The sequence below is a fragment of the Oreochromis niloticus genome, linkage group LG22, assembly GCF_001858045.2.
Source record: "Oreochromis niloticus isolate F11D_XX linkage group LG22, O_niloticus_UMD_NMBU, whole genome shotgun sequence".
NCBI classification, from domain to species: Eukaryota; Metazoa; Chordata; class Actinopteri; order Cichliformes; family Cichlidae; genus Oreochromis; species Oreochromis niloticus.
The window spans coordinates 38,310,302-38,324,424 of NC_031985.2; the positions used below are offsets into that span (position 1 = coordinate 38,310,302).

A 14,123-nucleotide genomic window follows, 5' to 3' on the forward strand; every position below is an offset into this window, starting at 1 on the left:
CTTTGTATAAAGAAAATTAAATACGTAAATCACATATAAAAAGATTTTATACAAATATATATTTGTACATTTAACAGGTCAGCTGAGTATCCGGTTGTTCAGTCTGACGTCACTGGCCGTGTCTGGGCCTAAACTCCGCTGCAGGTCCATATATCAAACGATCACTGTGGCATTACTGAGAGTTGAAAAACTGTCTAAAGTCTTTCATCTTTAATAAAATGATCAGCGTTCTGCTCTACCAGGTGTAACAATTGAGTTTAACATCCAGGCATCCATGAAAACGGAATTTATGATATTTAACGGCGTTAGAAGTTAGCAGGAAGTTAGCTCGCTAGCTTCTATCTAAATACAATATAGCATGTCCTGACTGCGGGGTTTTGGAAAAAAATTCAAACGTACAGCTCTGCTATAACTTCCAACATAAATGAAGACAGAAAACTAAACAGCAGTGACGTTTGTAGGGTTACTGAAGTTGGGCTAGCTGGTATATAATGATGTGCTACGTGACCGCTAGCGACACAGCTATGTTAGCATAACATAAACAAGCTAACTTTTTTCCCACTCGATAAAAGTTAACGTGAGTGTTCTCGGTGGTCAGGAACAAATGTAATCGCATGGCAGGATGCTGTAAAAGGACTAAACTTCAGCCAGGAGAACAAGTGAGATAATCCATCCACAATACCAGGTTAGTTATTCATATACTGCTGCATGGGCTGTGCTGTAGTTACATCTTAAGGTTTTAAAAACTGAGCTTAAATAAATGATTAGCAGTAATAAAAGCCGAGGGAGGTCAACAGTGATCACTGACTGTTTTAGGAGCTTTTTGAGATTAAATAGAAGAAAATACAAAACATTAAACATGTTAACAACACAAAAGCCATATTAAACGCAGACTACTTTAGGCCCGGAAGTAGGATTCGTCACGTCATCACTGAACAACCGGATAGAATAACATGTCAGATTAGAATAATTTCCAATAAAGTTGTTAAAAAAAAAAAAAAAAAAAAAAAACACATGTCAGATTAGAATGTGGTGTTATAATTTAAACATAAACATATCTGCATGTTCCATAGCCCAGCAAGAAGAGAGGCCAGGGTTGAAAAGCTCTAAAAACACTGCTTGAATAAATATGAATATATAAGGCTGATGGTGGTTGAAATAAAACATTTTAATCGATTTCTTGTTTGCACCCAAACCTACAACATAACATATACAAAGAAAAGCTTGACGTGGTATGTAAGGAAAAGATAAAAATTTCTGTGTATTTGTTTATGACTCAGTTTCTTAATTTCAAAATTCTCCAAAACTAACAATTTTTTTTATTCACTCATATTAAACTGATTAGGGTCAAATTTAGTGTGAACAATAATACACAAGTGCATGCATACGTGCACACACACACACACACACACGTGCACACACACATTGGAATGCTTTTGATTCTATGTGACATCACGACCTTGCTTTGATCTTTGATCCCAAAAAATCCTTAAATAGGAGCTTTAAACTGTTAAACTTTACTGCTTAACTGACGTTGACCTGATGGCAACCAAAACCCTTTTGAAAAGTTTTGTGAGAGTTTTACGACAGAAACCAAATTTTTTTTAAATGTTCTCACTAATTCACTGAGCAAACAAACACATTTCAGTCAGTCAAGATGACTTTCACCTCAAATCATCTTGAAATATCTAAAGGGAGCCTTTTGGGAGATCACTACGAGGTTGAGGGTTTCCTTGGAGAAGGGCGCTTTGGTATTGTAACCAAATGTCGCAATACAAAAACCAACAAAGTCGTTGCTATTAAAGTCAACAAGAGCGACCCTGAAATTCTGCAACAGGCAAAAATGGAAATTTTCATCCTGGAGCAGCTACGAGGCTTGGATGCAGATAGATGCAACATTGTTCAATGGAACGACTTTTTCATCGACGGTGACCGCATCTGCTTAAATTTTGAACTCCTCGATCAAAGCCTGTGGCAGTACATGCGGTACCGGAGGAACCGGGTTCTCCCAGTAAGAGAAATCAGGCCAGTGTTATTTCAGCTCGCAAATGCTCTGTCCCACCTGGGTTCTTTGGGAATAGTGCATGCTGACCTCAAACCTGGAAACATAATGGTTGTGGACCGCTATGAGTGTCCCATCAAAGTCAAACTTATAGACTTTGGCTTTGCATGTCCCGCATCTACAGTGATTCCGGGTGACTGTGTGGGGACGGTTGGTTATAGAGCACCTGAGGTTATGATTGGTAGTCTATTTAATGAAGCAATAGACATGTGGTCCCTGGGGCTGGTAGCTGTGGAGCTTGCTACAGGGTTTCCTTTCTACCCTGGGAAAAATCATTATGATGTTTTGAAATTCATCATACAGATCCAGGGACAGCCACCAGATCATGTTTTAGACTCTGGCTTATACACTGAATACTGTTTCATAAAAGAAAACTACAACGGACAACGCTGGACATTTAAGACCGAAAGACAATTTCAAGATGAGACAGGTTATCAGTCCAAGGACACTCGATGCATAAGACTTAAGTGCCTCGATGACCTTGAACAACTACTGAAGATAAGGGGGTGCGGGGAAAAAATCCAAAATGTATTTGTCAGCCTAATCAAACAGATGTTAGCATTGGATCCAAACCAGCGCATAACACCCTCGGAGGTTCTCCACCACCCCTTTTTCAGTCCTGGCCTCTCTAAGAGTTCTCCCTGCACTGACATGAGTAGCACAGGGGGACAAAACCTTGTGGTCTCTCAGCAGCCTTCAAGTTGCAAAAGAGAAGAATCACAGAAAATCAGCTGCAGTTCCCAAAACTCAGAAGAATTTTCTCAACAAGAATACGTCAACGCATCAGCCAACACATCCTCCTCTATAGATGATCTTGAAATATCTAAAGGGAGCCTTTTGGGAGGTCACTACAAGGTAGAGGGTTTCCTTGGAGAAGGGCGCTTTGGTATTGTAACCAAATGTCGCAATACAAAAACCAACGAATTTGTTGCTATTAAAGTCAACAAGAGAAACCCTGAAATTCTGCAACAGGCAAAAATGGAAATTTTCATCCTGGAGCAGCTACGAGGCTTGGATGCCCATAGATGCAACATTGTTCAATGGAACGACTTTTTCGTTGAAGGTCACAGCATTTGCTTAAATTTTGAACTCCTCGATCAAAGCCTGTGGCAGTACATGCGGGACCGGGGGAACCGGGTTCTCCCAATAGGCGCAATCAGGGCAGTGTTATTTCAGCTTGCAAATGCTCTGTCCCACCTGGGTTCTGTGGGAATAGTGCATGCTGACCTCAAACCTAGAAACATAATGGTTGTGGACCGCTATGAGTGTCCCATCAAAGTCAAACTTATAGACTTTGGCTTTGCATGTCCCGCATCTACAGTGATTCCTGGTGACTGTGTGGGGACGGTTGGTTATAGAGCACCTGAGGTTATGATTGGTAGTCTATTTAATGAAGCAATAGACATGTGGTCCCTGGGGCTGGTAGCTGTGGAGCTTGCTACAGGGTGTCCTTTCTACCCTGGGAAAAATCATTATGATGTTTTGAAATTCATCATACAGACCCAGGGACAGCCACCAGATCACGTTTTAGACTCTGGCTTATACACTGATCACTATTTCATAAACGACAACTACAATGGACAGCGCTGGACATTTAAGACCGAAAGACAATTTCAAGATGAGACAGGTTATCAGTCCAAGGACACTCGATGCATAAGACTTAAGTGCCTCGATGACCTGGAACGAATACTGAGGGGTTGCCGAAGAACTGAAAATAGCCAACATTTATTTTTCAGCCTAATCAAACAGATGTTAGCATTGGATCCAAACCAGCGCATAACACCCTCGGAGGTTCTCCACCACCCCTTTTTCAGTCCTGGCCTCTCTAAGAGTTCTCCCTGCACTGACATGAGTAGCACAGGGGGACAAAACCTTGTGGTCTCTCAGCAGCCTTCAAGTTGCAAAAGAGAAGAATCACAGAAAATCAGCTGCAGTTCCCAAAACTCAGAAGAATTTTCTCAACAAGAATACGTCAACGCATCAGCCAACACATCCTCCTCTAAAGATGATCTTGAAATATCTAAAGGGAGCCTTTTGGGAGGTCACTACAAGGTAGAGGGTTTCCTTGGAGAAGGGGGCTTTGGTATTGTAACCAAATGTCGCAATACAAAAACCAACGAATTTGTTGCTATTAAAGTCAACAAAAAAACCCCTAAAATTCTGCAACCGGCAAAAAAGGAAATTCTCATCCTGGAGCAGCTGCGAGGCTTGGATGCAGATAGATGCAACATTGTTCAATGGAACGGATTTTTCCTTGACCACCAGCGGATCTGCTTAAATTTTGAACTCCTTGACCAATGCCTGTGGGACTACATAGAGGACCAGAATAACCAGGGTCTCCCCATAAGCGAAGTCAGGCCAATTTTACATCAACTCACAAATGCTCTGTCCCACCTGGGTTCTGTGGGAATAGTGCATGCTGACCTCAAACCTGGAAACATAATGGTTGTGAACCGCCATAAGTGTCCCATCAAAGTCAAACTTATAGACTTTGGCCTTGCATGTCCCGCGTCTAAAGTGAATCCTGGTGGCTGTGAGGGGACGGTTGGTTATAGAGCACCTGAGGTTGTGATTGGTAGTCGATATAATGAAGCAATAGACATGTGGTCCCTTGGGCTGGTAGCTGTGGAGCTTGCTACAGGGTGTCCTTTCTACCCTGGGAAAAATGATTATGATGTTTTGAAATTCATCATACAGACCCAGGGACAGCCACCAGATCACGTTTTAGATTCTGGCTTATACACTGATAACTATTTCATAAAAGACAACTACAACGGACAGCGCTGGACATTTAAGACCGAAAGACAATTTCAAGATAAAACAGGTTATCAGTCCAAGGACACTCGATACATAAGACTTAAGTGCCTCGATGACCTTGAACAACTACTGAAGATAAGGGGGTGCGGGGAAAAAATCCAAAATGTATTTGTCAGCCTAATCAAACAGATGTTAGCATTGGATCCAAACCAGCGCATAACACCCTCGGAGGTTCTCCACCACCCCTTTTTCAGTCCTGGCCTCTCTAAGAGTTCTCCCTGCACTGACATGAGTAGCACAGGGGGACAAAACCTTGTGGTCTCTCAGCAGCCTTCAAGTTGCAAAAGAGAAAGAACGCAGAAAATCAGCTGCAGTTCCCAAAACTCAGAAGAATTTTCTCAACAAGAATACGTCAACGCATCAGCCAACACATCCTCCTCTATAGATGATCTTGAAATATCTAAAGGGAGCCTTTTGGGAGGTCACTACAAGGTAGAGGGTTTCCTTGGAGAAGGGCGCTTTGGTATTGTAACCAAATGTCGCAATACAAAAACCAACGAATTTGTTGCTATTAAAGTCAACAAAAAAGAACCTAAAATTCTGCAACAGGCAGAAAAGGAAATTCTCATCCTGATGCTGCTGCGAGGCTTGGATGCAGATAGATGCAACATTGTTCAATGGAACAACTTTTTCATCGACGGTGACCGCATCTGCTTAAATTTTGAACTCCTCGATCAAAGCCTGTGGCAGTACATGCGGGACCGGAATAACCAGGTTCTCCCAATAGGCGCAATCAGGCCAGTGTTATTTCAGCTTGCAAATGCTCTGTCCCACCTGGGTTCTGTGGGAATAGTGCATGCTGACCTGAAACCTAGAAACATAATGGTTGTGGACCGCTATGAGTGTCCCATCAAAGTCAAACTTATAGACTTTGGCTTTGCATGTCCCGCATCTACAGTGATTCCTGGTGACTGTGTGGGGACGGTTGGTTATAGAGCACCTGAGGTTATGATTGGTAGTCGATATAATGAAGCAATAGACATGTGGTCCCTGGGGCTGGTAGCTGTGGAGCTTGCTACAGGGTTTCCTTTCTACCCTGGGAGAAATGATTATGATGTTTTGAAATTCATCATACAGACCCAGGGACAGCCACCAGATCACGTTTTAGACTCTGGCTTATACACTGATGACTATTTCATAAACGACAACTACAACGGACAGCGCTGGACATTTAAGACCGAAAGACAATTTCAAGATGAGACAGGTTATCAGTCCAAGGACACTCGATGCATAAGACTTAAGTGCCTCGATGACCTTGAACAACTACTGAAGATAAGGGGGTGCGGGGAAAAAATCCAAAATGTATTTGTCAGCCTAATCAAACAGATGTTAGCATTGGATCCAAACCAGCGCATAACACCCTCGGAGGTTCTCCACCACCCCTTTTTCAGTCCTGGCCTCTCTAAGAGTTCTCCCTGACATGAGTAGCACAGGGGGACAAAACCTTGTGGTCTCTCAGCAGCCTTCAAAACAGAAAGATCATAGAGAATCAATCTCCAGCATTGCTTCAACCACGGACAAAAATGACAAAAACACAAACAGGGATTGGAAAAAGCCATTAACAGCAGATTACATTGCAAGAATTAATTAAGCTGCTCCAATAATGATCACTTTGGCTTTTTTTTTTTTTTTTAAATTTTCACTCCCCCCACCCCAACCAGTCGCGACAGATGGCTGTCCCTTTAAGAGCCTGGTTCTGTCGAAGGTTTCTTCCTTTTAGAAGGGAGTTTTTCCTTCCCACTGTCGCTCATTGCTTGCTCATAGGGAATCACTTGATTGTTGGGGTGGCCAAAACTCTAGGGGAACTAGCAATTCTTGTGAAAATTTAAAAGGGAAGAAAAGCCTAAAAAGATAAAAACAACTGATGAACATGTTCTTGAACTAAGGCACAATTTTTCTTAAAATCCATTAAGTAATCTCTGTGTCAAGTTCTTACCAATATTCAAAGCGGAGCAGCGGACAACTTACCATTACATCAGTACTTCAATCAGACCTAATTTGATCCAAATTGGAAATAAACTGGATGTTTATTAAATAAACCAGCTTTAAGCATCATCTAATTGTTGTTTGTAACTCTTTTTAAACATAGTGCTAACCTTTAGCCTCCTAGTAGACATACATGTTTTATAAATGGGAAAATCCTCTTTTCTTTAGAAAAGTTAAGCTCTGACCTTGAAGTCAAGGTCCCTGAGATTTAAACCTTACAGAGATTTTCAGTAAATGCAACCATGGTATTAATTTAAAAATTTTACATTGTCTCCTTCTTGAGTTATTGCATTCACAAACTTGGGTGTCCACAGCGCCCCGCCATATACCAGACTCAAAAGATTATGAGGTAGGTTTTTTGGGGGTTTTTTTAAAAGTTTTTTCATAAAGATTACAACATAAAAATAACACAATTGGGAATATTATTGCCATTTTTGAAAACACTATTTTGATGTTATCTAATGCAGTGCAAAAATAAATAACTAAACTGATAACTGGCACTGAGTCTTCTGTGTGCACACAGTCTGCATCAACACACGGGGACACTGAGACTTCAGAAGATTTTCACTGTGTTTGTCTAATTCAGCCACAACTTTCAGATTTTTCACATAACAAGCAGCACGGATTTTGTCCTCATCATTTCAGCTAGAAGTACTTTATAAGGTGGTCTTTCAAGTGAACATTGAACAGGGTTTGTACAGGTGCTTGAAATCCTTGAAAATGCTCGTTCAGGATTTAGACATTTTTATACAATCCCCCCATTTTCAAAGGCTCAAATTGAATTGAACAAGCAAGTTTTTTTGTTAATAATTGACCGTTTGGAGTGTAGAACTCATAGATATCAAATGTTGTTTCCTCCCTTGCGAGGCCTTTACTGTATCTGCCTTCAGTTCTGGTTGCTTTGCACTGTGAAGCTCTATCTGGTCATTTTTGCAGCATTTTGCTGAATCTGGCGAAGACTACAGCCCTGTGCAACTCAAAATTCATCCAGCTGCTCCCCAAGTTATAAGCTGTCCCCACCCTAACTGACAGACTGAATTGTCGTGAAGCCTCTCTGTTTCCATTCATGAAGATGTCTCTTGATTGTAGTCTATCAGTCTGATCCTTGGCAAAGTTGACAAACACCTACAAAAGGTAAGGGGCTTTAGTATCACTGAGACTTATTCTTTCTTTACTGACCCAAGTCTTGTTTAATTATGACCAAGCTTTAAAGTGGGATTTGGCAGATCGGGTATCGCAAAACACTCCTTCATGTAGGCGCTGACGGGACACGAGTCAGGGTCCGATTTGGTGTCTGCCAAACGAAGGATGATGGTGTATCCATCACCAAACCTGAAAGACGGGAAGAAACGAAGCACGTGATTCACGACTGTTACATGAGAAGATAAACTTCTCAGATCCTGACCTCTTCATGAATTTGTTCACCTTCCGTTTGGAAAGGGTCAAGGCCATTTGCGGTACTTTTTTCAGTATTAAGTCAGAACTGGGGGTGAAATGCAAAACACTACAGGATGCACTTTCAGCCTGTCTAATGTAGACAACACACCAGACATTAAATCAGGGAGAAGTGCAGCGTTTCGTAGAGGTAAGTGGATATTGTTTAGCTGGTATCGGATCGTATCCCTATATTTGCTGTATCGCACAGCACTAGCGTTTGGTTACCTGTTCTTCAGGTGCTGCACAGACCCAAGACACCGAAACCTGCCGCTGACCATGATGGCCATCCTGGTGCAAAGTCCCTTGCACTCCTCCATGCTGACAATACAAACATTTAGAGACAGCAGTAAATATTTTGCCTTTACAATACAAAACTCCACCGGGAATGAAATAAAGCTGAACCGACTGGTACCTGTGTGAGGTTAGCACTACAGCTCTTCCCTCTTTGGTGACACTGAGGATGCAGTTCCACAAAAATCTTTTGGGTCCATGCCAGTGGTGGGCTCATCCTGACAAAAGGTGGTGGGGGAGCATAGAGGAGATATGGAGTGAGATATAAGTTAGGAATATTTTAAGGATGAAGGTCATTCAATAATAACCACATCATCTTTTCTATTAAGCTGAATCATCACCAGGAATATAACAGGTGGAGACCCGATGAGGGAGATAGCTGTGGAGAGTTTCCTCTCGTTGCCCCCGCTGTAGCCTCCAGTCTCCTGATCTGCATACTGAGTAAGCCCCAGCTTCTTCACACCCCACTGCGCCACCTAGAGAACAGCAGAGAAACTGCTGACTGTAGCCAAACTTGATACTTCACCTCTTGAAATAACATTTAAAGATGACAAAACCTAGATTTTTACGATGACCACATATTTAGCAAAATAAAAACACCAACGTCTTGATGCATTCTCAATCATCCAGGAAAGTAAATCTCCAAAAGTTGAATCTGTTCATCTGGACGTAGCGTTTTGTGGGAGAAACGTTTCGTCACTCATCCAAGTGACTTCTTCAGTCTCAGCTGACTGCAGGTTTCCCCAAACCTTATAAACAGTACATTTGCATAATGACTGAAACCAGCCCACTGAAGGAACAATGGGCTGTGAGGTCAGTTCCTTAATCATAATTATGCAAATTCCCATGACCATTGATCAACAATCACTGACCAAAACCCACTGATCAAAGAACACTGATCAATGTCCACGAGTCCCATTCACAGAGAGTTGGGGAATGGCTGCAATCACAGCATTGTAAGATGGTGACAGATGTACCCTTAGGCCCCCTCCTCGATTCAGAGATGGTCTTTCCCTCTTCACGTAAATGGCCTCCTTGACTCCGCGCTCAAACCAGCGTCAGTCAGCTGAGACTGAAGAAGTCACTTGGATGAGTGACGAAACGTTTCTCCCACAAACGCTACGTCCAGATGAACAGATTCAACTTTTGGAGAAAAACACCAACTCTTCAACATATCTTCCTTCATAAAACTCTAGCTTGGGAATTTTACACCACCTTAGAGACGAACTCCTCTGGCACCCCCCACAGGCGGGCGTACAGCTCCAGATGTTCCCGACCTGTGAGCAGGTCGCTGATGGCATCGAACTGTGGGCAGTAACCCATCAGCTGGTGGACCTGCTCCATTTCTGTCAGCACACTGAGAGCAGAGAAATAGCTGATGCAATGTCTGTGGTTTGGTACAATAGTAGTTCTGTAGGGGCTGAAGTCACTGCAGCAGACACGCTTTGTACCTGTGCTGGCTGAGGAAAGCCTCTCCATGAGTGACAGGTGTATCTCCAGTCAGCATCCGAAATGTTGAAGTCTTCCCAGCTCCGTTGACCCCAAGCAGCCCAAAACACTGGACGGCAGAGACATAAGAGCAGCATGCTAAAAACATCTATTTATATACACACAGCTCAGTTATTAAGTCATAAGATAACAGAGGCTTTTACTAGCAGAAGCAACTATAGAAAAAGTAGAAGGTCCATTACTAGTAACGATGGTATTTTTAGAAACTGCAGCACTACATGTGAAAGTATAAATAGCAGTTACAGTGGTGAAAAGCAGTACCTCAAGTTGCATTTACAATATAAAACAGCATCTATTGGCATCAATGGTACAGTACTCGCCTGGTTTACTTCTTATCTCTCTGGCCACTCACAGTTTGTTCAATTACTCCCTCACAGATCAGTATCTACTCCAGTTAATTCCGGTGTACCCCAAGGCTCTGTCCTGGGTCCTTTACTTTTTATCATCTATCTCCTACCCTTAGGTAATATTTTTAGGAAGCATAACATCCAGTTTCACTGCTACGCAGATGACACCTAGCTCTACCTATCCTCCAAACCCACAGCTACTCTCCCACCCACATCCATTTCTGACTGTTTAAGTGAAATCAAGGTCTGGTTTACGCACAACTTTCTTAAACTTAATGGCAATAAAACAGAATTCATTTTAATCGGCACCAGATCAAAACTGACTACAGTTCCAACCAGTCCTTCATTATCCATTGATAACTCTGTTGTCACACCCTCCCCTCAGGTTAAGAGTCTCGGTGTCATCCTCGATAGCACTCTGTCCTTCACAGCACATATAAATAATATCACTCGGTCTTCCTACTTTCATCTCCGTAATATTAACGGTCTTCATCCCTCACTCACACCACACAGTACCGCCATACTTGTCAATGCTCTTGTCACATCTCGTCTGGATTACTGTAACTCTCTTCTCTATGGTCTACCTCATAAATCCCTCCATAAACTGCAGTTGGTTCAAAATACAGCTGCTCGTATTATTTCCAGAACTAGATCCACTGAACATATAACACCTGTTCTTAAACAGCTCCATTGGCTCCCAATTCACCTCCGTGTTAATTTCGAGATCTTGCTTCTCACTTTCAAAGCGCTTCATAACCTCGCTCCTCCATATCTATCCGATCTTCTCCATACATACTCACCCCTTCGTACACTCCGCTCTTCTTCAGCTTCCCTTCTGTCAGTTCCACCTGCTCGCCTGACTACCACGGGACTCAGAGCCTTTAGTTGTTCTGCCCCGAGACTTTGGAATGCACTTCCACTTGCTCTACGGACCACACACTGTCTCACCCTCTTTTAAATCACTACTCAAAACCCATCTGTTCAGAATTGCATACACCTGATCTGTCTTAGGCCATTTTTACCTTGCTCAGTTTTTATATTTGCTTTCATGATTGTTTATGTCTAAATTTTATCTACCATGTTTGCTATATATACATCTTTTTTAATGTTTTTTATGGTATTGTTTATGTGCTACTGTAAGGTGACCTTGAGGGTCTGAAAGGCGCCTATAAATAAAATGTATTATTATTATTATTATTATTATTATTATAACAGTCCCTGTGATAATGTGGCTGTAACTACATGGATAAAGAACACAGAGCTGATAGCCAAAGGTGGTGTGTGTGTCTTCACAATCACTGGTGCGCAGATCCCTCACCTCGCTGCGAGGAATCCCGAGGCAAAGACGGTCTACGGCTGGCTTTCTGCCGGCTTTATAAACCTGAACAACAAGAAGCTTATTTGTTACACTTTTAAGCTGAAATTAACAACTCACAGTGTCAGCTCATCAGTGAGAGTCTCTCGAATGAAAAACATTTAGCTGCAGTAGAGTTAATTAGTGACCTAAACAAGTTCAGCGTTTACATTTTCCTGCACGTTGTACCTTGCTCAGGTCGATCATGGTGAGGATGTCTGAGTGTGCTTTTCCACTTTTGACCCTCTCTCGCAACATCCTCATCCTCTGGACCAAGAGGAGGCAACTCAGGCTTAGTCCACCAAGGCCTGAACAAACACACAAGCAACCAATCACCAACTCACAGATCCCACTTTTATTTGATTTCAGAATTTCTATCCATTAAACTGACACACTTGCACGGCAGCAATAAGAGGAAGGAAAAGGGAAACAACCTGAGAAACAAGAGTGCAGAGAAGGTTAAAAATAGAGATTTTTACCTGTAGCGGATGAAGAATTTGTACTGAAGGAGTATGGTAAAGATGAAGAAGACGACACCTTCTACTACCATTGCAAAAAGGTTCTTTCCTACAAAGTCCCACTGAAGGGGGTCCAGGCTTGGTTTGGTACCTGGAGGAGAGACATTACATATTTCTATACCTTTCTATACTTATACATCTATATTTAGTCTTTGTAAGAGCAAATAACCCTTTTGAGGCTGACTAATATGTACCCAGTCTTTTGAAGGCATCCACCATGGCCTGGTTTTTGGCCATGTCGATAAGTCCTCGTCCCAAACAGAAATGAGGGAAGATTAAAAACACCTCCAGGATTCTGTTCACCTCGTTCAGATACTGGAAAGACAAAATCATTCACATATGATGGATTAGTTAAAGGTGCATTAAACAGAATTATGTTTCTACTGCAGAGAAATATTTTAAGGAACATTTCCTTAGTTAAGAAAATGTAAAACAAGAGAGTTAAAAGCATAGTTACTGTTATTTACATATATTTATGCCTTACTTATTCCTAGAACACAGGTGAAGTAGTAATTGAACTTCACGGCTGCGTAAAATTTACCTCATCTACAAACAGCTCCAGGACGAAGGTGGCAATGCTGCCGTTGATTCCAATGAAGAGGTTGGAGGTCAAAAATGCATAAGCTGTGCTTGGGACAGTGAACACAAAGGATGCTGGGTACATAAGAGGGGTTATGGACCACCCGTAGAACAGGAGGAGCAGGATAAGAGCGGGCAGGTTGGTCTCAGAAACGTATGACTGCTGCTGGAAACTGATGAAAATCAGCACCACCATGATAGCAGGAATGGTGTAGTTTAACTGGAAACAAAGACAAAAAAAAAGGGAAAACTATCCTGAGCCTGGATTTTTATCTAGTCAAGTATGTGATGATAGTCTAAAGGCCTTTACACACCTGACATGTAAAATCTGTACAAATATTTCGTGTTAAAAATGTTTCTGGGACGATTCTCAATGCAACTATTTATGCTCAGTAATTTCCCTGGACATTTATTTTTTCATACTGAGCTTGAATTTTCTGATTTCTTTGTGTCTGAATAAACAGCATTGATCAATCTGACCACTGCATTTGGCAACAAGAGCGCTCGTAGCTCAAAACATGTATTGGATCCACAAACAGTAAAATAATACTATTTTACTTCAGACACGCAGCTAGATGCTTCTCCAGGTCAATCAGGTCTCTGAACTTCTGTCTCTGCTTCCTCAGATGTGGAAGCCAACGAGAGCTCAAACTGTCCCACTGACATCCTGAAATGTGTGCGAAAGCACCGTGATACAGCTGCAACTCCTGGATCAAACCGTGAAATCTCAGTTTCTTCCTTGTCTTGTTCAGAAACATCCGGACCAGCTCATTATCGCTCAATGCTGTGTGTAATGGTCTTTACAGTGACAGTACCCTTTACAGTAGTAAATGGATTGATGAAACTTCCTGACTTACACTGATGCATACAAATCTGTCTGACTGAGGACAGTTAACTTCTTCTATCTCGAGCTGTACTGACCATGTCCCAGGTAAAATTGGCCAGTCAGTAGAGAATTGGTTTGACCCCGCTGACAAACTGCAGGTGTTTAGCTTTGCTGACTCGCTCCTCGATCAGAAAAAGGACGAAACTGGCCGGCACGAAGGACATGGCAAAGATCACACAGATGGAAACCAGGACATCCACCGATGTAGTCATCCTGAAGAAGAAAGCAGAGAAAAACGCATCAGAAGACTGTGGACCTCTTTATTTAAAAAAGAAAAGAAAAAAAAGAATAAATATTTTTTAACAACAGTGCACAGAGTTTAAATCCACTCTAATCT

At 42.0% G+C, this 14,123-nt stretch overlaps 1 protein-coding gene across 1 annotated transcript in view; it reads right to left on the reverse strand.

The window, feature by feature from the left end:
- Window positions 1-8,018: 8,018 nt before the first annotated feature.
- LOC102082389 (ATP-binding cassette sub-family A member 1) overlaps window positions 8,019-14,123 on the reverse strand; it is a 32,616-nt gene continuing 26,511 nt past the window's right edge. The window contains 14 exon segments of the mRNA XM_019351081.2: window positions 8,019-8,197; window positions 8,528-8,620; window positions 8,715-8,784; window positions 8,787-8,811; window positions 8,935-9,069; window positions 9,809-9,950; window positions 10,045-10,151; window positions 11,768-11,830; window positions 11,993-12,041; window positions 12,043-12,111; window positions 12,283-12,412; window positions 12,516-12,636; window positions 12,863-13,120; window positions 13,822-13,999. Of these exon segments, the coding sequence (XP_019206626.1) occupies window positions 8,056-8,197; window positions 8,528-8,620; window positions 8,715-8,784; window positions 8,787-8,811; window positions 8,935-9,069; window positions 9,809-9,950; window positions 10,045-10,151; window positions 11,768-11,830; window positions 11,993-12,041; window positions 12,043-12,111; window positions 12,283-12,412; window positions 12,516-12,636; window positions 12,863-13,120; window positions 13,822-13,999 (1,582 nt within the window). The 3' untranslated portion in view covers window positions 8,019-8,055.